Raw genomic sequence first — 20,600 nt, 5'->3', positions numbered from 1 at the left:
TGCCTTCACCGCAAGCTTCCTAGGGTTAGTAGGTCAGCGGTCTACCATGTGCTGGCGCAACTCTGAAAAACTATTTACATAGAAGTGCTCCCATGCGATTAAATCAAACTGCTCCTCAAAAGGGGTGACCTTGCTGCCATTGACCCAGCCCCCTAAGACTCTGCTGTAGTAGTTCACGTAATCTACCCAAGTCGTGCCAGGGATCTTCATTCAATCCCTGAATCTCTGTCTATACATCTCTGGGGTCAGACCATACCTCGAAATTAAGGCGTCCTTCATATGGCTGTAGGAGTTCAGTACGGAGGACAGTAGGTCTAGCAAGGTATCCCTCCCCTCACTAAGGAATCTCCCCCACAACCCGGCTCCCCAATCTTTCTCAGGGACCCTTTACTACATCCTTAGGGATGTGCACCTTGCCTTCTACTAGCGGGGAGCGTGCTGCCCCCCAGGGGAAGCAGGCTCTCCACTCCTAGCCTTGAGCTCTAGCACCCGGAGACTCCTCTCATGTTCCAACTGCAATCTCTTCCCCTCATGCTCCCGCTGCAGCCTTTTCTCTTACTGCTTCCCTTGAAACCTCATCTCCTCCAGGGCTAACTTCCTTTCCACTAGCTTCAGTTCTCCTTCCATTTTTAACTTGGTGAGTTCTAACTCATGGGCTCTGCTTTTCTCTCTATCAGCTACCTCCTCTGGTGACAGGCCTCTGTCTGACACACTACTACGCGCGGGGAAGCTGCTCTCCCTCTCTCCTGCTCCCCTGGCCCTTCCCGCTGCTCATCTCCCATTCCAGTTGCTTCTACGTGGGGTGGGGGATCTTGGGATGCTAACCAGACCCTTAGCGCCTTCTGATGATCCTCTTTTGTGTTGAGGCCTGTGGTGGAGATCTTAAATTCTTTACAAAAATTTCTTATTTCCATATGGGCGTAATTCTCTAGTTGCTCTTCCTCAAAACTCGGACTCGTGGCTGGTCCTGTAAGACTCATGTTGTCGTGGGGAGTTTCACTTGTTCGACCAAAGATTAAGTGGTTTTTTTATGGCCTGTACTCACTAGGTAGTGGGTCAACAAATCACTGTACATAAATCATAAATGCAAGTTCGGATCCCAAGCGCTGCTACCAATGTTAGATTGGGTGGTCTCGGGTGGGCAGGGGTGAGTACCTCTGTCCCAGCCGGGACCTGCCTCCTCTAGTTAGGATAGGGGGCTATCCCCTTAGTAGTATCACCAAGCAGTCAGACTGAACCTCGAGGTACGAGGCGCGGCAAAGTCAGCAGGGCTCGTGATGGTGAAATTCTTTGCGTACAGGAGGTACGTTACTCAAGGCACGAGCCGCGACAAACTCAGCAGAGCTAGTGATGGTGAAATGCTTGTGTACAATGGAAAGCTATGAGCCGGCTCAAAGTCTGAGAGTGACGATGAAGCCAACCAATGGTAAGCAATGAGCGGGCTTGAAGCCTGAGAGAGACAATGAAGCCAACCAATGGTAAGCAATGAGAGGGCTCTAAGCCTGAGAGTGACGATGAAGCCAACCAATGGTAAGCAATGAGAGGGCTCTAAGCCTGAGAGTGACGATGAAGCCAACCAATGGTAAGCAATGAGCGGGCTCTAAGCCTGAGAGTGACGATGAAGCCAACCAATGGTAAGCAATGAGAGGGCTCTAAGCCTGAGAGTGACGATGAAGCCAACCAATGGTAAGCAATGAGAGGGCTCTAAGCCTGAGAGTGACGATGAAGCCAACCAATGGTAAGCAATGAGCGGGCTCTAAGCTGGAGAGTGACGATGAAGCCAACCAATGGTAAACAATGAGCGGGCTCTGAGAGTGACAATGAAGCCAACCAATGGTAAGCAATGCGCGGGCTCTGAGACTGAAAGTGACGATGAAGCCAACCAATGATAAGCAATGAGCGGGCGCGGAGCCTGAGAGTGACGATGAAGCCAACCAATGGTAAGCAATGAGAGGGCTCTAAGCCTGAGAGTGACGATGAAGCCAACCAACGGTAAGCAATGAGAGGGCTCTAAGCTTGAGAGTGACGATGAAGCCAACCAATGGTAAGCAATGAGCGGGCTCTAAGCCTGAGAGTGACGATGAAGCCAACCAATGGTAAGCAATGAGCGGGCTCTGAGAGTGACAATGAAGCCAACCAATGGTAAGCAATGAGCGGGCTCTGAGAGTGACGATGAAGCCAACCAATGGTAAGCAGTGCGGGGGCTCTGAGACTGAGAGTGACGATGAAGCCAACCAATGGTAAGCAATAAGCGGGCTCTAAGCCTGAGAGTAACAATGAAGCCAACCAATGGTAAGCAATGAGCGGGCTCTGAGAGTGACAATGAAGCCAACCAATGGTAAGCAATGCGCGGGCGCGGAGCCTGAGAGGGACGATAAAGCCAACCAATGGTAAGCAATGAGCGGGCTCTGAGCCTGAGAGTGACAATGAAGCCAACCAATGGTAAGCAATGAGAGGGCTCTAAGCCTGAGAGTGACGATGAAGCCAACCAATGGTAAGCAATGAGCAGGCTCTGAGAGTGACAATGAAGCCAACCAATGGTAAGCAATGCGCGGGCTCTGAGAGTGACAATGAAGCCAACCAATAGTAAGCAATGCGCGGGCTCTGAGACTGAGAGTGACGATGAAGCCAACCAATGGTAAGCAATGAGCGGGCTCTAAGCCTGAGAGTGACGATGAAGCCAACCAATGGTAAGCAATGAGCGGGCTCTGAGCCTGAGAGTGACGATGAAGCCAACCAATGGTAAGCAATGCGCGTGCTCTGAGACTGAGAGTGACGATGAAGCCAACCAATGATAAGCAATGAGCGGGCGCGGAGCCTGGGAGTGACGATGAAGCCAACCAATGGTAAGCAATGAGAGGGCTCTAAGCCTGAGAGTGACGATGAAGCCAACCAATGGTAAGCAATGAGAGGGCTCTAAGCTTGAGAGTGACGATGAAGCCAACCAATGGTAAGCAATGAGCGGGCTCTAAGCCTGAGAGTGACGATGAAGCCAACCAATGGTAAGCAATGAGCGGGCTCTGAGAGTGACAATGATGCCTACCAATGGTAAGCAATGAGCGGGCTCTGAGAGTGACGATGAAGCCAACCAATGGTAAGCAGTGCGGGGGCTCTGAGACTGAGAGTGACGATTAAGCCAACCAATGGTAAGCAATGAGCGCGCTCTGAGAGTGACAATGAAGCCAACCACTGGTAAGCAATGCGGGGGCTCTGAGACTGAGAGTGACGATGAAGCCAACCAATGATAAGCAATGAGCGGGCGCGGAGCCTGAGAGGGACGATAAAGCCAACCAATGGTAAGCAATGAGCGGGCTCTGAGCCTGAGAGTGACAATGAAGCCAACCAATGGTAAGCAATGAGCGGGCTCTGAGCCTGAGAGTGACGATGAAGCCATTGGAAATGTGTGGAGTTGAATTGTGTGGTGTGGATTGCGTTGTGTTTTTGTGATGAAAAATAACAAAAAGTTAGGAGCTGCGCTCCAGATCTGTGTGTTTAGGTTTATTTAAAAAAGAAAGAGAGTTAGAGGTACTGGTGTTGTAAATATAAATATCTTACTTATGTGTTAAGGACTGGAATGGATATATGTCGTGTGTAGTGGAAATATGTGGGTTAGATTGGAATTGCTATTTGTGACATCGTTGTGCGGTGTGAATTTATGTAGTGGAATTATGTGGCATGGTGTGCAGTTGTATTATGTGAATAGTAATTTGATGTTTTTGATTGAACTGGAATTGTGTGTAATGGCATTGTTTTGTGGATTGTTATGTGGTGGAGTTTAATTATGTGGTGTGCTGTTGCAGTTTGTGGTATGACGTTGAATTCTGTGTACTAAATTTAATACATGTGGTGTGTAGTGGAATTGTGCTGTGGAGAGGAATAATGTGGTTTGGTGTTGAATTATGAGGTGTTAAGTAGTATGTGGGTTGTAATTATGTTGTGAAATTTTGTGGCATTGTTTTGATTTATGAGGCGCTGAACGCTTGCTGACTGAGTACAAGTAAAAAAGCCTTCCCTTTAAAAACGGTGAAAACATCACGCCAAAGCCTCAGAAAAATACACTGTTAACATTCGTACAATTTCTAGAAAGAAAGCTGCCCTGTTTATAGTTCCTGAGTGAGCAGAATGTTTTTATTCCAGTAAAGGAGGAGTCCTTCAGTAGAAAAGGACTACTTTTGTTGCTTGTTTAAAACAATTAGCCCACATGTACATAATATGCCCTGTTTACAAGTCTTGAGTTCCCTTGGATTTTGAATTATATTGTAGACACTTAAAAAATTAGAGATTAAAAAAGGAACATTCTTACAAAAGCAGCACACAATTCCATATTAAGGAAAGAAAGCCTTTGAAGATATCACAAATATTTTTTATGATAGGCTAGTAGTGTTGGGATTATCGAGTAAATGTTTCTTAAAAGAGAAAAAGACCCGTGCATGCGCAGTTTCCCCCAAGACCGCGATGAAGAGGAAGAGGACAGCCCAGGGACGCCGCAGCTAAGGTAAGGCATTTGTATATACTTTTAACTCGTTTTTTAATAGTTTTATCCAATTCTTAATAGGGCGGGTGGGAAGCAGGTGGCATAGCGGAGCTAGGTGTACTTTCACGGAGTTTGTACTCAACTCCGTGGCGCTCCACGTAGCCCCAAAATGCCCAGGGTTAGTGTTGGTGCTAATTAAAGCTGGGTGGGGGTGTCAATCTAAAGCTAGCAGACGGCATCCATTAAAGAAGCAGGAGGGAGGAAGAAGGAGCGAGGAGAGGGTGGGAGCGTCTGTCAGTGGTAAATTGTAACCAAGCTGTTGCAGACGGCAGGGAAGTATGTGATGTGTGTGATAAGAGAAAGTCATTTAGGAAAATAGTGCCCACAGATAGTAAATAAAATATGCTGCGTAACACCACAGTAAGAGGGGCAGTCCTCATGGGCGGTTACAAAGAGAGACAAGGAGGCACTAAGGAGGGACTACTAGGCCCATTGACAAATCAAAAGCCAGTATTTAGAAGAGAAGCCAATTGTAAAGATGGGCAGAACATTGGCGGAGCTTAATGCACATATACTGAATACTGCATGTCTCGAAGAGACAGCGGAAGTGCTGCTCTAAGCGAGATCTAAAAAGTGTGCCTGGGACTGCAGGCAGGAGAATCTGCAACAAAAAAAATAGTGCAGACAGACTGCAATTGAAACTTACTGAGTAACAACACATGTAAAAGGGCCAGTCCTCGTGGGAGGTGACAGTAGAAGACAGGGAGGAACTAAGGAGGGACTAATAATAAGCCTACTAACAAATGAAAAGTATAAACAAACAAAGGAGGGCAGTAAGGATTTAAAGGTTTCTCGCACGTTTTTTTCGACACGTACGCCGACAAGAAACGGGACCGGGTGACGGATGTAGGAGCAGCATACTCATCGTAATTCTTAATATCCAGGGACACATATCATACTGTTCGCCGGCGGTAGTTCAGTGAAATCTCTTACCAAGTTCGAACAACTATACCTACTAAAGACCTTCTTCTTTGAAGCTCCACTTCCGCGAAAGGCCTACATATTTGCTCAGCGTACACTGCTGTTCGTAGTGAGAATAGGAAGCTCTTGGATACCATAATTTGCTGACAGTTTCAAACACCGAAACAGAGATCCACTTGAGCCTTCCATAGAGTGCCTTACCTTCGTGCTTTCGGAGTTTATAAATAATTTGCCCTGAGGAAGCCCAATCTGGACGAAACGCGTTGGCTGTATTGATCTCAAGATACTCTATGAAGATTGCAATAAAAATATCTGAACAACATCAATGAAGGACGACTACTCTTTTGTGGACGCTTATGAATATATCTCTTGAAAAAATTCTCTTGATGTACCATACTTGATTATTTGTTGCCTCTCTGTTCTTTCTTTTTTTTAACAAATGAAAAGCCAGCAAAAGGACAAAGGACAGTGACAGCAGCCAATACAAAAGAAGGGCGGAGAGTGTGTGTAGCTTCAAGTACATTCCTCAATAGAGCATGTCTTAAAGCGACAGCAGAAGCGCTGTCTTTGCGAGACCTAAAAAGTGTTTGAAGCCTGTCAAATATTTTCCCTGTATGGTTGTTCAAGCAAACAAAGGGATAACTGACACGTTACAAAAGAATCCTGAACATTTTACACCAATTATTTTACCTGCCTGTCCCTGGCTATGCCAGAATAGCAAAATGTAAACACATGGTCTGTATTTTTTTGTATGAAACGTGACTACCCTAAAATGAGAAAATGAATGGGAGAGTTTAAATGAAGTAAAGAATTCCTGCAAATACTAATATAACATACGGTACTTACCTCCTTCCCCGCCCTTACCTTCACCATTCACCCCGCAGTTTATTGGCCATGTTTAGAGACGATAAGGCAAAGTTTCAAAGTTTTTATAGATCAAATATCAGGTTTGACTTTGCTACATAGATCCGCGTAAGTTAAAGAGAGAAAAAGCTCAGTTGGCTACTGCCCCGTCCGAAGGCTGGCATCTCGTGTTGTTTCTCAAGAGGTGAATAAAACCAGTGCCAGTGGGTCGGGTAATGAAAAACATCTGTTTGAAATCATCATGATGATCCGGAAGCTGTAACATTTTAAGTAGCTTTGCGCTCTCCCTGATACTTAAACACAACCAGAAAAAAACACGCTCACAGATGCGCGTGCTCGCGCGGGCGCACAGAGTGTGAATACTCATATGTTGTTTCTAACACATGTTTATTTGGGGAGGTAAACGTTGGTTCCAACTGGTAGGAAGACATTTATGACTTATGCCTGTTTCTTATCAAGGTCGATTTACAAAAAGGGGGTGGTGATGAACAGAGTGTCTGAGTTAAACAGACCACTCTTACCCAGTCCAAAGATCAGGGCTTGATCCATCACCGTTATTTATCTCACTGCCCCATCCCAGCTCAGAACCTGGCTATATGCAAATCAGTCTGTCCCTGGCCCAGTGCATCATGGGAACAGGGCAGACTAAACTACCAAGCCAATTCTTCACCAGAAAGGAGACAAGCTACCGGGGACCGGTTTCTGGCATTTCAGCCTTCTTCGGCCCGGCTTGCTTGAATCCTGATGGAGCAGTGAGAAAGGGACTCATGTCTGAGTATACCCTGCCACACCTATAGTGGCCAAAAACGATTTACAAAAAGGGGGGTGGTGATGAACAGAGTGTCTGAGTTAAACAGACCACTCTTACCCAGTCCAACGATCAGGGCTTGATCCATCACCGTTATTTATCTCACTGCCCCATCCCAGCTCAGAACCTGGCTATATGCAAATCAGTCTGTCCCTGGCCCAGTGCATCATGGGAACAGGGCAGACTAAAATACCAAGCCAATTCTTCACCAGAAAGGAGACAAGCTACCGGGGACCGGTTTCTGGCATTTCAGCCTTCTTCGGCCCGGCTTGCTTGAATCCTGATGGAGCAGTGAGAAAGGGACTCATGTCTGAGTATACCCTGCCACACCTATAGTGGCCAAAAACGATTTACAAAAAGGGGGTGGTGATGAACAGAGTGTCTGAGTTAAACAGACCACTCTTACCCAGTCCAAAGATCAGGGCTTGATCCATCACCGTTATTTATCTCACTGCCCCATCCCAGCTCAGAACCTGGCTATATGCAAATCAGTCTGACCCTGGCCCAGTGCATCATGGGAACAGGGCAGACTAAACTACCAAGCCAATTCTTCACCAGAAAGGAGACAAGCTACCGGGGACCGGTTTCTGGCATTTCAGCCTTCTTCGGCCCGGCTTGCTTGTCCCTCACCACCCCTTGTTGTAAATATTTTTGTCCACCCTAAGCGTGGAAGGGTATTCTCAGATGTGAGACCCTTGCTCATTGCACCATCAGGATTCAAGCAAACCGGGCCGAAGACGGCTGTAATGCCAGAAACCGGTCCCCGGGAGCTTGTTTCCTTCCCAGTGTAAGAATTGGCTTTTGTAGTTTGGTTTGCCCTGTTCCCATCATGCACTGGGACAGGAACAGACTAATTTGCATACAGCCAGGTTCTGAAACTGGGATGGTGCAGTGAGCTAAAAAACGGTGTTGGATCTAGCCCTGATCTCTTGACTGGGTGAGAGCTTTCTGCTTAATTCAGAGACTCTGTCCCTCACCACCCCTTGTTGTAAATGTTTCTTATCAAGGCCTGGCCTTCAAAGATACTGAGGATATGAAAGACTCTCTGCAGCCCCCACCTCCCTTGCGCCATCTAAGGATGTGTGGATGAGACCACTCCTCCCCCATTTCTTGTGTTTCGAATAGTCACAGGCCCTCCTTTACAGGTGTATGTAAGACAAACAAATATGCGTGAAGTACGTCTATGGGGAGGAAGCAGGGGGTCTCACCAGCCCCGCGTTTCTCCTGCTGCAGAAGCATTTCACATCGGAAGTCAGAAAGGAGCCCACAATGAAAAGATGTTTTTTTTCCTCGTCTCCTTTTTGTCAGGACTCGGGCTCTTGCATCTGTATGTGGGATGCACACGCTGATCAGAATGACCCCTTCACCTTTTGTTATTTAATGATCACTCAACAGCGCTGTGTGCCATCGATAAGTGCTGAGAAGGTTTTCTTAAATTAGATCAGGGGTGAAAACCCAGAGACCGAAGGGGAAGGACCCATTTTGTGGAAATATGTAGGGACAATAAAGCCGTCTCCGAGCCTAATTCAGCCCCTGGATGAGATATATCTGCAAACGTAATAGGAGCGGAGGAGGGCATGGGCAGGAAAGGATTGCTGTGTTTGTTAGCTGGGAGCAAACCCCGGCCTGCATCTGCTGAAAGGAGGAAGTCAATTTACAAAATAGTGCTCACAGAGTGTAAATAAAGCAGGCTGAGTAACCACACTGTAAAAGGTCTACTTCTCATGGGAGGTTACAAATGCAGACAAGGCGTCACTAAGGAGGGACTGACAAATCTATTCACGAATCAAAAGCATCCATTTAGAAAGGACTGTAACAGGAGCCAATGGGAAAGATGGGCGGGAAACGGGACGAGCTTCTATTCCATACCTCAATAGAGCATGTCTCAAAGAGACAGCGCAAGCGCTGCCTAGGCGAGACCTAAAAACCTTAGCCTCTTGCCACCCACCCCTCAGTGTCTGCCCTTCTGCCCTCTTTAGAAGAGACAGGGTGCGGTGCCAGGGCCAGATTCGAGTCTCGGCATTAGCTTTGATAAAATGACTATTGTTAAAAAAAAATCAAACCGCAAAAACAGTTCAAAAGAAACACAACAAAGGACTATCAGCCAGATTCGTCATTGTTCCGTTTTGCGAGTCCTTAATAGCGATTATTAAGGAATCGCTATTAAGGACTTGCAAAACGGGATTCATGTAGGAATCGCTAAATAAATTGCGATTCCTACACATTCCTTATTTGCGATTAGCAAATTGCTAATCGCAAATAAGGATGCGATTTGAAGGGTGCCAGGGGTGTCCAAAGGACACCCTGTAGCACCCCATAAATGAAAATGTAGACTGATGTTGCGCACACACATGTCCAAAGGACATCGCAAAATCGCAATTTTTCAAAGGTTCCCGAATAACATTTAAGGATTCTCAAATTGAGATTCCTTAAATGCGATCGCAATTTGAAAAATCGCAATTATTTGCGATTTTTCAAATTGCGAGTTCATTACCCATTGATGAATTCCGAATGCCATTTTTGCGGGCGCAAACAGCTGAATTTAGCGATTCGCACGTTTGTGCTCGCAAAAATGCTTGATGAATCTAGCTGTATATTTAATAACCTAAAGAGGCAGTAATAAAACTAAACCAGACCCCCCCCCCAAAGGTGAGGGCACCCTCCGCAATTGACAGAACTCACTAATTGACAGTGCCATCTTTTCTTATAGTTTCCTATTGTATTTGAGGACGGTTTAGACCCGGAAGTGCTGTGAGATTGGGTCACTGTTCTTTCCATTCCTCTCTGATAAGTGCCCGATATGCCACTGTCGGGATACCCCTGCTCAGATGTCCCCAGACCTCTCTCTTCCTAACCAGAGACCCATGAACAGTGAGAGTCTGTGATGAGCTTGCGTCAGCCAGAGCACGACATGTCGTGACAGCGGAAGCCCCGCCCCGAGCTGATGATCGAAGCTGACCACCGTAAGAACTGGCCTTTTGTCCCACCTCACAGGATCTGGAGCATGTTCAGCCAAACAATTGCTGTTTTTCTACAACTTATGACGTGCCCGCTGGAAGGGTCACCTATAGGTTCAGGACCAATGACAGGAAGAAGCCTTTCTGTCATTATTGGGTTTTGCGATACACTATGAAGTGAGCACCCTGTTTGTATTTGTATTTCCTGCATTGCTTGGTTCTTAAGGAAGGGTCTACTGAAGCCCTGTGCTTGGGCACTCATTAATAGTCAGTCCTCTTGGTCATCACATGCACTTGACGTCATCACCCCGTAGTGACGTCAGGCAGTGAGTACGGAAGGCACTAACAATGTGAGCGCCTCGAGGAGGCATGCAGAAGAAACCAAGAGAAGGGGGTGCACAAGATCACACTGCAGTCTGCAGTGCAGCCAGAAGCCTTTGAGGCCGCCACAGAACTGGGCATTCCCCACGGACTTTTGAGCTGACGCTCCAGGGACAAGAGTTACCTGCAGTTTATTAGATGAAAGAGACATGTCACGAGAAAGGCAGCCGTACTTTGTCTGGCGCGACTGGGGTCTGGAGGGCACAGAGGAGGTCGGAGCCCAGGGATAGGCTGCCAGGATGGGGGCCGTGCCAGTCGTTTGGAGCGCCACTGCTCACACATTGGCCTAATTATGACTAGGGTGGTTGATTGGACTGCCATGGTCGTGGTGGCGGTGCGACCACCGCCGCACTGGCGGTCTGACTGAATGATTTACAAGTACAGTGGTGGAACCGCCACAGGACCACTGGAACTGCTGGGGATCTGTGACCCTTTGGAGCTGGCGCAGCAGTCAGACGAAGGAATATAATGGTGGCACCGCTGAGCATATTACAGGTTTCCTCACCGCCCTCTGTTTCATGGCGGTGAGCCCACCATGAACAGTGTGACAGTGAGGAAACTAAGGGGGCCCTGCCTCTGTGCATGGATGTGCATGTAAGAAGGCACATGGTGTGTCCCCCTGTATTTTTGCACCCCGTTCCTTCACAGGAAGTACTCCCCCCCATGGTGCACTTCTTCCTGTACGCGCTGCTTCGCTCCCACAGTGGTGCCTTTCTAAGGCACACAGGAGGCCGCTGTAGCACAGACATCCCGCCAGCATTGAACTCGCAATCCTGCGGGCCGTCTGACTACAGGTTTCGTGGTCCTCCTGCAGGGCGCTGGTGTGGCGGCCCGCAGGAAGACCACCAAACTTGTAATGAGACCCATAGACTATGCAGGCACAACGTAAGCACGTGCAGTGTATCTGTGTGCGTATGTGACCTACCGTCAGAGTCATCAGAACTTTGAGTCTGATGACGTCAGGTCATATTGTGAAGACATGTCCCGTCCTCCGCCGCCTATAAAGGCATCCTACAAACGTCCCTTCGAGATTGACAGGTAGCCCTGTGTGCGACAGCGTCCAGGGCTACCTTACTAAATGACGCATGAGTGCGTCCTTCTGGGTGTCGCTATGACAGCCTGAAATTCAACAAGCCAGGGCTGGAAGAAGGTAAGTCCTGGCTTGGTGGTGCATTAAGTTGGCACTAGTGCACTAATGCATGTCCCTGTGAAAAGCGCCTGGATGCCTGACCCCTGCTGTTGCGAGGGTCAGAGTGACACCCAGCCAGGCACAGCTAATTTTCTTATTATTATTGTAATCATTAGTATAGTAATTAGTAAATTAGCATGATGCTGATATTAGAGGAAATTGGGTGGGAGCGTTCCCTTTGCCTAAAGAAACCAGCCACGCCAGGATACACCGTGCCAGCCTCATGAGGCCGCTCTCCAGACACAACCTTTGTGTAAAGTGATACTTCCCACAGCATGCGTTTCTGGTTCTGGCTCCAAGCAGGAGTACCCATGAAGTATGAGGCCTCAGCTCCTGGCAGTCAAGGGCCTTCCCAAGCAGTAATCAGGGAAAGACAAAAGGGCCAGCCTGCCCTAGAGCAACAGAAACTTCAGACTCCCCCCTCACCTCTATAATCCACCAAACAGCGGTGCTCAGGAAGAGCTACTAAGCAGCCCCTTCTTACCAAAGTCAACTTAGAGTTTCTGAAGATAGCCCTGTTCTCATCCTCCTCACTCCAGAGGCTGCATCTCCACTCTCCAGCCAATACACTTCCACTGGGGGAGCGATCCGCGCCCTCCATCTTGTGCCATGCTAAAGCAGGGGCATCCAAAATGGATCCCACTGGCTGAAGTGTTCAGACTCACACTCACAGACATGCAGAGTCCTGTTACCATCCTGGTACCGCACGCTCACTGTACTACCACATGCACTCGAGATGCACATGGAAGGTCAGGGGCTTCGCATACCAGTAGACCTTTACACAAACATTGTCAGTAGACCACACCACCACTGCCACAGGAATAATAAGAAAGTTCTGGCCAGACTTTCATCATAAGACATGATACGCTGCCAGCACTGCTTTAGATGATGTGCCCATGAGAGGAACACATCCACTACTTCCTATGAGGGCCTGTCTGGAGCGCCCCTTGAGGTCACAGCATAGGCGCTGGACCTCATGTTGCCACAGCCAGAGCTACGCATCTGTGCTCACTGTAGGTTAGTGTGACCCTCCTGGAAAACCTCAGTAATGATGCCTATTTACAAAGAAGGTGATGCCTCAATTCCACTCAACCATCGCCCCATTTCCGTTAGATCGTACCGCTAAAATAATGGGTAGGTAACTACTAAATAAGATGGAAATTTAGGCAGCAGAGAAGAACATTCTCCAAACTCTCCAACCCCAGCTCCAACAGCAACGACAATCAGGCTTCAGAAAAGGCTTCAGCACCGAAACTGCCAAGCTAAACATTATTGATGACATCCACCACTCCCTTGACAATGGCAAGACATGTCTTCTTATCCTCCTTCATCTCTCCGCAGCTTTTGACACTGTTAACCACTCTGCCCTACTTAACAATGTGCTCAAAGATGGCTTCGGCCTCAATGGTAATACCCACAAATGGTTTGTCTCCTATCTTCAACATCTAACCCAACAAATAAAAATTTGCAACTGTCTTTCTAAACCCACTCCGGTCAACCTAGGAGTCCCCCAGGGATCTATTCTCTCACCTTCACTCTTTAACCTCTTTATGTAACCCCTCACCCTCGTTCTAAAACAAGCTGGTACCAACTACCACCTTTATGCCGATGACACCCAACTCTACAATAAAATCAAAACACACGCCGACATCATACACCTTAATGACACCCTCACCAAAATCAAACCCTGGTTCCACTTTAATCATCTAAAACTCAACACCCAAAAAACTGAAACCATTCTCTTCTCCCCCCCAAAACAACCCTCTCCCCATTCAAACTTGGATCTTCGACCTCAATGCCCTCAACTGCTCTCTCTCCTTGTCTAACTCAGTTAAATCTCTTGGTATCTCCATTGATAACAGTCTTAACCTCAATGTCCACATCAAATATTCAGCTAAACAAGCCCTCTTCACACTTCGTCATCTCAAGATAACCAAACCCTTTCCCCTATTGAAGATTTTAAATTAGTGGTTCAATCCCTGGTCCTTTCACAAATTGATTATGGCAACGCCATCCTCACCGGAATCCCCAAGGTCCACTTAGCTCCGCTCAAATCTGTGCTCAACCTTGCAGCCAGGCTCATCACAGACTGCAAACGGTTCGACCACATTTTCCCCAGCTCTCAGAACTCTAAATGGCTCCCCATCGAAGGCAGATCTGCCCACAAAAATGCATGCATCACACACAAAGTCCGCCATCAAAATGCACCACCTTACCTCACCAATAAACCCTGCAAAGTGGGCAGCACACGACCCCTAAGAAGCATCAACGCTCTCCTCCTTGTCCCACCCCTGCTAAAAAAAGAAATCCACACAATCCCGCTCCTTCTCAGTAAATGTCCCCGACATCTGGAATGCCCTTCCCGAAGAACTACGATGCAACCCTTAATACACCAGCTTTAAAAAAGATCTCAAAACTCACCTCCTCAGTAAATATTGGGGGTATCTACCAGTGCCATAAACTTGCTCCTCCATATCTTTTAAGTATTTCAACTCCTATCTCCGAGTATTTCTTTTACAGGATATGTATAACCCCAAGCCTTTTGTTATTCCCGGTCCTTCCTGCCGTTTCCCTATATTGATGCTGTATATGTTGTAAATGTTGTCATTTTGTTTTACCGGATGTACCTCAGCCTTTTAAAGTGCTCTGTTATTTGTATTCATTGATGCTGTAACGTGTTCTCTTACTGTAAATAGGTCTATCATGTAAAGCGCTCTGATACCTCTGGGTCCAGCCAGCGCTATATTAAACCTCTAAAATAAAATAAAATAAATGCAGAAAAGCTTTTAACATCGAATGGGGGTCAGACAGGGCTGAATTCTGGCCCCCTCCTATTTGACCTTTATACAAATAACCTGTACGAAGCTCTAGTTAAAACATCAAAAGACACCCCCAAGCACGAACTACCCCCATCCGATTCTGCTATACGCGGACGATGCAGATCTGTTAACAAGAACTCCCATTGCACTGTAAAATCTTATCTGATAATACGGCATTCATGTCCGATCTGGACCTCACAGTAAATACATTTAAGACCTTTATTTTAGCTATGGAGGGGGGGCGCCAGGAAGAAACCACCAAGTTTTTATCACAATCGGGAAAAAAATAGAACAAGTTTAAAGCGTGGAGACTAAGAAATCAATGGTCAACAAAATACTTATATTTCAAGTACACACATGTTGCAAAAGGAGAAGAAAGTGCAAAGACGACAATATAAGGGCAAAGTTAAATTAAGACTTGGGGCTTCAGCTAATAGTGAAGTCAATTCCAATGTAGTGATCAAACTACTTATCGACAAGTCAACATTTCGACCACTTCACAGGGCTCAGAGGGTCAGCATGGGAAAGGAGTTAAAAGAATCTACAAAAAGACTAAGCAAGGATTTTACAAAGTCCTTGTAAGTTATATGTAAAAAAAATTGACCAGTGGACAAGTTGAACTTGCAATCCACTGGTGTACATGTGTCAGAGAGGGCAGGTTAGGAGAAGAGATGTAAGAAGCACAGTCCAGGTCTGCACGATGTTCACCACCCATGGCCTTGGGACTGCAGAGTTGGACAACATTTTGGGGCACAAATTCTCATGGTTCCTCTCTCAGGAGAGGAGAAGGCAGCTTCCTACCTGGTCAGGGTATAGGTTTACAGCTTTAGAAAAGGCGACAATTGCCTCCTCTGTGTCTCCCTGGGAAAGGAGGGTCAGACCCGTCTCATAGCTGCAGGAAGAGAAACAAACAGCCTCAAGAGATAGAACCGGCGAATGTATGCATTAATATTAAGAAACAAGCATTACATCACCACCCCCTGCCAAAAAACAAACACCCACTGCCAGAACACAGATACCCCCCTCTCAAAAAACAAATACCCACTGCTAGAACACAAACACCCCCTGCCAGAGCACAAACACCCCCTGCCAAAAAACAAAGACCCCATGCCAGAACACAAACACCCCCTGCCAGAACACAAACACCCCCTGCCAAAAAATAAAGATCCCATGCCAGAACACAAATATCCCCTGCAAGAAAACAAAGACCCCCTGTCAGAACACAAATACCCTTTGCCAGATCCCAAATACCCCCTGCCAGAACACAAACACCCCCTGCCAGAACACAAAGACCCCCTGTCAAAAAATAGGAAATACCCACAGCTAGAATACAAACACCTCCTGCCAAAAAACAAATGCCCACTGCCAGAACACTAACACCTACTGTCAGTACACAAATAACCCCTGCCAAAAAACAAAGACCCCATGCCAGAACACAAACACCCCCTGCCAGAACACAAACACCCCCTGCCAAAAAATAAAGACCCCATGCCAGAACAGAAATATCCCCTGCCAGAAAACAACCCCCCCCCCCCCAAGAACACTCCAAATAAAATCCTTCTCCCTTGAAACATCCTTGCGGGCGTGCAATGGGAGACTGGATCCTGATTGCCCAGCCATAGCTACGTTCAACCGAGTAGGTCAAACATCCATCATTGACTACCTTATGGTGGATGCCAAAAATTGGGACAAGCTAAAGGAATTTAGGGTCGTACAAAGACACGATAGCGACCATAATGCCCTGGTTTTAACTCTTAAGCCGGGGTCCTTTGGTTTAACAAATCCTGAACCCAAACCCGCGGCGATGATGCCTCCCCTCATGTTGGCTAATAATAGAAGGAGGGTTAAATGGCCTCACCTAGCAGATTCAAAAATGTATCAACTTGCAATCCCACTTATAACCCAGATGGGTGATCCATCCTGCAGGTATCAGGCAGTGGAGACACATAGGCAGCTAGTTACGGCATTGGGGGACGTGTTCTACCCTGTAAGTGGAACTAAAAGGCGTGCCCCGAAATCTCACCCCTGGTTTGATGATGCATGCAAAAAACTAAAAAAGGAGCTACTTGTGGCAATCAAATCTAATGATAGAGTGAATATTAGGGCAACCAGACTGCTGTATAAAAAGGAGCTCACTAGGGGTAAGAGGGAGTGGGAAGAAGCCAGGTGGGAAGAACTGAGAGGTGCCTTCCTGGCAAAAGATGCCAAATCATTCTGGGCAATAGTTAACTCTTGTGTGAAAGAGGGAGGGGAGGCTCTCCTACCAAACATTGCTTCGTCAGTTTGGGAGGCGCACTTTGCTGCACTTTACACTAGCCCCGAGACCGACACTAGTGAACATCTAAATGGGGCAGAGATACTGGTGCCAGATGATGCCCTCCGAATGCCCCGAGCCCCAGACCCCCCACACGAGTATCGACTGCGGCGGCCTCGGACTCGGGATATCCGATAGGTCAGTGGGATGCCAGGGCGAGGGTGGGCCCTGAAGACATTGAGAGTATCTCAGTTAAAGAGGTGGAATCGGCGATCATCAGGCAGCTCCCTAACAAAGCCCCAGGCCTTGACAGATTACCTGGAGATCTTTTCCGCTCTCAGCCAAAAATCTGGGCGCCGTACTTGGCTGTTTTATTTAATGCGGTCCTTTGGGGAGCTAAGCTACCGGACACTTGGGCAGGGGCCGAGATTGTTCCAATCTTTAAGAAGGGCTGCCCTTTAGTGCCATCAAATTATCAACCGATTAGTCTCTTGGATACTTCGCAGAAGCTACTGGGCCGAGTCCTCCTGGATAGACTGCTGGGGTGGATGGAGGAGCATAAAGTATTGACTACCCTTCAGGCCGGCTTTAGAGCTGGAATCTCAACCCTGGACCACATTTTTAGGCTGCAGGTCCTTTTTTGGAAGACAGCAAGAGTAGAGGGTGGCAGCCTCTACCTTGTCTTCGTATACCTGCGGGCCGCTTTCGACCTTGTCCCCAGGGAAAGCCTATGGAGGGTACTGAAAGAACTAGACCTCCCGCCCTATCTACTAGACGTCCTGAAGCGTTTCCATGCTAGGAACTACGCCCAGGTGAGATGCGGGAAGAACGGGGAATTATCAGCTCGCTTCCCTGTGACCAGAGGCGTACGCCAGGGCTGTGCCCTGGCTCCCACGCTCTTTAGTCTTTATATAAATGGCCTGGTGGGTGAATTGGACAATGTCAGGGACAGTGATGCTCCATGGTTGGCCACTGGTCGGGTGCCTGCTCTGATGTTCGCAGACGACACCTTGCTGTTGTCTCGAACATCATCAGGTATCCAGAGGGTTCTGGACGGTTTTGTATCATTCTGCGCTTTGAGGGGATTGGAGATAAATTTAGCAAAGACGAAGTTTATGATCTTTCATCCCCCAAAGCGCACTTGCCCTAACCCTGTATTAAATGGTGTCCTGCTGGAAAGGGTGAGAACCTTTGTATACCTGGGCGTCACCCTGACTGAAGATTTCAGTTGGGACCCACAGATATCGAAATCTGCTCTGAGGTTGTCGCAGATCGTAGGGGGCATTGGCAAGTTCCAGAGAACAACCCTGTTTAAGACAGTTTCCCCAGTCCTTGAGATTTATGGGGCACAAGCTAGACCAGCTGTGATGTATGGTGCAGAACTCTAGGGCAATAAGAGTATACCAAGCCTTCTTAAGGTGGAGCAGGCCTTTATGAGGAATTTGCTAGGCCTCCCCCAGAGCACCCCGCTCACACCCCTGAGACTAGATCTAGGTTTAGAGTCCATCTCCGAACTGCTAGCTGCTCGACCTCTCGTGTATTGGAGAAGGCTTTGGACAGTACCTGAGCTCGAGGACTATAGAGCTAAATTCACTGCAGTTTGGGGACAGTTGAAGAACAAGAATATTCCCTGGTTAGCCCATATCAAAGCCCTTGCACATCAAATTGGTATGCCCCAATTATGGGAGACCCCGGAGGTGAGCTGCCCGAGAGTGAAGAGAATAGAGCTCTTGGCCTCCTTGAGATATTACAACCTAAGTCTGCTGCATAGCTCGACAACGTTGGGCAGATTGTCCACAGAATTTTTGCAGGTAAAACTCGTGTCCAAGAGGGAGGAGTTTTTGGACTTAACACAGCCTCCCCTTGCAAGAAAACTCTATACACAATTAAGACATGGCTGTCTACCTATTGGGGCTTTTACTTGTAAATGGGATGGACGAGAGGAGGGAATTTGCCCAGTCTGTAACAATACTAAAGAGGATATCATCCACGTCTTATTCCTCTGCCCAGCTTATAGTATAATACGGAGATGCTGGTTGGCACCGTTATGCAGAAGTCTTGGTCTAAGGCAATGTGCACAAGCTGCTAGAATTTTAAGATATGACACCTCCCCTTTTGTTGTGTTTGCGGTCTCCCGGTTTTTATATGGTATGTGGCACAGAAGGCTCACTCTAATGAATTGTGATAAATTGTGATCAATTGTGATGTTTGTTACCTTCCTTTTGATAACTTACTGTATAACAACTTTTTAACCATGTATTCTTAACTATTTATGTATTTTATCTTGTGTATGTACATATTTTATCTGTGCTTTTATGGTCTATGACCGCAATAAAGTTATCAATCAAAAAAACAAAGACCCCCTGCCAGAACACAAATACACCCTGTCAGAACACAAATACCCCCTGTCAGAACACAAAACCCCCTGCCAAAAAACAAAGACCCCCCCTGCCAGAACACAAACACCCCCTGCCAAAAAACAAAGACCCCCAGCCAGAACACAAATACCCCCTGCAAAACAGCAATGCCCCCTGCCAGAACACAAACACCCCCTGCCAAAAAACAAACACCCCCTGCCAAAAAACAAATGCCCACTGCAAGAACACAAACACCCCCTGCCAGAACACAAACACCCACTTCCAAATACACAAGTACCCACTGCTAGAACACAAACACCCCCTGCCAGAACACAAACACACCCTTTCAAAAAAAGGAAATACCCACAGCTAGAATACAAACACCTCCTGCCAAAAAACAAATGCCCACTGCCAGAACACAAACACCACCTGCCAGAACACAAACACCCCCTGCCAAAAAACAAACACCCCCTGCCAGAACACAAACGCCCATTGCCAAAAAACAAACATAACCTGCCAGAACACAAACACCCTGTAAGAACTGGGCTCACCAGTTCCCCGGGGGTAGCCTGGCACGATCAGGTAGGCACCCGAAAGCTCAGGTGTTAAGTGACTACACAGCACACGCATCCACTGAGACAATAGTGCACGCAAGGACTTAGACCACACCAGTTGCGTTTGATTCAAATTACTAAGCTCAGTCACACAAGAACAGGTCCAACTAACCCTACAGTCACAGAAGAACAGGGCCAACTAACCCTATAATCATAGAGGAACAGGTCCAACTAACCCTACAGTTACAGAGGGACAGGTCCAACTAACACTACAGTGACAGAAGAACAGGTCCAACTAACCCTACAGTTACAGAGGGACAGGTCCAACTAACCCTACAGTTACAGAGGAACAGGTCCAACTAACACTACAGTTAAAGGAGAACAGGTCCAACTAACCCTACAATCACAGAGGAACAGGTCCAACTAACCCTACAGTTACAGAGGGACAGGTCCAACTAACACTACAGTTACAGAGGAACAGGTTCAACTAACACTACAGTTAAAGGAGAACAGGTCCAACTAACCCTACAGTCACAGATGAACAGGTCCAACTAACACTACAGTTAAAGGAGAACAGGTCCAACTAACCCTACAATCACAGAGGAACAGGTCCAACTAACCCTACAGTTACAGAGGGATAGGTCCAACTAACACTACAGTGACAGAAGAACAAGTCCAACTAACCATACAATCACAGAGGAACAGGTCCAACTAACACTACAGTTAAAGTAGAACAGGTCCAACTAACCCTACAATCACAGAGGAACAGGTCAAACTAACCCTACAGTTACAGAGGGACAGGTCCAGCTAACACTACAGTGACAGAAGAACAGGTCCAACTAACCCTACAGTTACAGAGGGACAGGTCCAACTAACCCTACAGTTACAGAGGAACAGGTCCAACTAACACCACAGTTAAAGGAGAACAGGTCCAACTAACCCTACAATCACAGAGGAACAGG

At 47.3% G+C, this 20,600-nt stretch overlaps 1 protein-coding gene across 4 annotated transcripts in view; it reads right to left on the bottom strand.

Moving 5' to 3' along the window:
* The window catches only part of TTC16 (tetratricopeptide repeat domain 16), a 589,702-nt gene that overhangs the window by 533,367 nt on the left and 35,735 nt on the right, over window positions 1-20,600 (bottom strand). For all 4 annotated transcript variants that reach the window (XM_086924937.1, XM_086924938.1, XM_086924936.1 and 1 more), the window contains exon 4: window positions 15,275-15,365. In XM_086924937.1, the coding sequence (XP_086781063.1) occupies window positions 15,275-15,365 (91 nt within the window). The remainder of the gene's footprint in view (window positions 1-15,274; window positions 15,366-20,600) is intronic.

The sequence above is a fragment of the Lissotriton vulgaris genome, chromosome 5 (genome assembly GCF_964263255.1).
Source record: "Lissotriton vulgaris chromosome 5, aLisVul1.2, whole genome shotgun sequence".
Classification (NCBI taxonomy): domain Eukaryota; kingdom Metazoa; phylum Chordata; class Amphibia; order Caudata; family Salamandridae; genus Lissotriton; species Lissotriton vulgaris.
Note: the sequence above shows the minus strand (reverse complement) of the source record. Positions and strands in the feature narration are given on the sequence as shown.